We start from the raw sequence: 1,533 nt of genomic DNA, 5'->3' as shown, positions 1-1,533 counted from the left end.
GTCCAGGCTGGGCAGGCGGCCGCTGGTCGACACCCACTCGAGCCACGCATTCACCCGGCTGCCACGCTCCAGGCCGTCAAGAGTGACCTCAGGGCAACGCTCGAGGTTCGCCTCGGCGCAGTTGTTGCGAACGCGTAGCGCCATCTCTGGCTTGGCATATGAGTGCACCGCGGTCGGCCGAATAGTGAGGCCGTCGATGCCGTCGTCGAGGCAGCCGCCGTCGTCTGATTCCGCTCTGGATGGCTGAGGTTTCAGCGGAGGCTGTGGCGGTGACCGAGGCGACGTCATCTTGAAGAGGTGCCAGGGAACGCCCCAGCGTGGCGACGTCCTTGGACTGTCGCTTTTGGCGCTTTTGGGTGGGCTGGGAGCGTCAAGCACGTTGAGGATCTCATCGACCCCGATCGTGCCATCGTCAGCGTTATGCGGCTCCACTGCGAGAGATCGGGCATCACTCATCAGGATGCGGTGAGGCACTAGCACAGCGCGACAACTCCTGAGCACCCCACCAGCGTCTCGCTGGGACAGCAACACTCGCACCGCCGCATTTGCACTTATTTCTTTTTATCATGTCCTTAAAGTCCGATTGAAGGGTGCTAGGGTCGGCCCTTCGGAAGACAAGAAAGAAAACAGACATGTCCCACGATTTAAGAAACCAGCTGAAGTTGACTCCTCGTCGCTCGGAGAGCCCATCAATCGAGGCGGACGCTGGCGAGGTACTTCCAGCCTGCTGTGGGAACAGCTGACGCTCGCCGAGGCTGCTCGGGTTGACTCGGCCAGACAAAAACCCCGAGAGGCGTGGGAGTACCTCGCCAGGGCGGACGCCGTCGCTGTCTTTGGCTGGCGATGACAGATCGCGTCTGGATACCCGTGGCCGACGCCGATGCGTGGGCACTAGCAACCACCGTCGACGTCCGCGATGGCGACCTGGTCACACTCCGCCGCGATGGCACCGACCACACAGTACAGATGACGCGCGCCGAGCTTGAGGCGCTTCCAGCTGCCGTGCTGGACGAGGCGGTCGACGACCTGACTGCGCTCTCAAGCGTGCACGATGCCACCATGCTCGACACCCTGCGGCGGCGCCATGCTGCCGACGAGATCTTCACGTCCATTGGTCAGGTGGTGATCAGCGTCAACCCGTTCAAGCCCGTCCCATCGTGCACTCCCGACTCGATAGCGCGGCTTAGCCAGCAGGGTGAGGCTGCGCCACCGCACGTTGCCCGAGTGGCATCGGTCGCGTATCGCAAAATGACGGGCGACGACGGGTCGCCGCCTCGTGCGCAATCGATTCTCATCTCTGGCGAATCCGGCGCCGGTAAGACCGAGGCTTGCAAGCTGTGCCTCATGGCCCTCGCCAGTGTTTCCGGATCAAGTCAGGGAGCGACCGAGGGGGCGGTCGAATCCGCGCTCCTGCTCGAGGTTCGCTAGTTGACCTTTTGCATGGCCTCTTACCCTCTGACCCTGCCTGGCCGCTCCCTTACCCCGATTGACCTCTTGCCACCCTCTGACCCTGCCTGGCCGCTCCCTACCCCG

The 1,533-nt window shown here is 63.1% G+C and overlaps 1 protein-coding gene across 1 annotated transcript; it reads left to right on the top strand.

The window, feature by feature from the left end:
- Positions 1 to 1,020: 1,020 nt before the first annotated feature.
- EMIHUDRAFT_50356 (hypothetical protein) lies at positions 1,021 to 1,356 on the top strand (the record flags this gene model as incomplete). The annotated part of the gene is made up of 1 exon (XM_005764896.1): positions 1,021 to 1,356. A coding segment is annotated over one exon (336 nt), but the record flags the coding sequence as incomplete, so codon positions are not given.
- Positions 1,357 to 1,533: the final 177 nt, after the last annotated feature.

This window comes from Emiliania huxleyi, assembly GCF_000372725.1.
Source record: "Emiliania huxleyi CCMP1516 unplaced genomic scaffold EMIHUscaffold_5756, whole genome shotgun sequence".
Classification (NCBI taxonomy): domain Eukaryota; phylum Haptophyta; order Isochrysidales; family Noelaerhabdaceae; genus Emiliania; species Emiliania huxleyi.
This window is presented reverse-complemented; position numbering and strand designations above follow the sequence as displayed.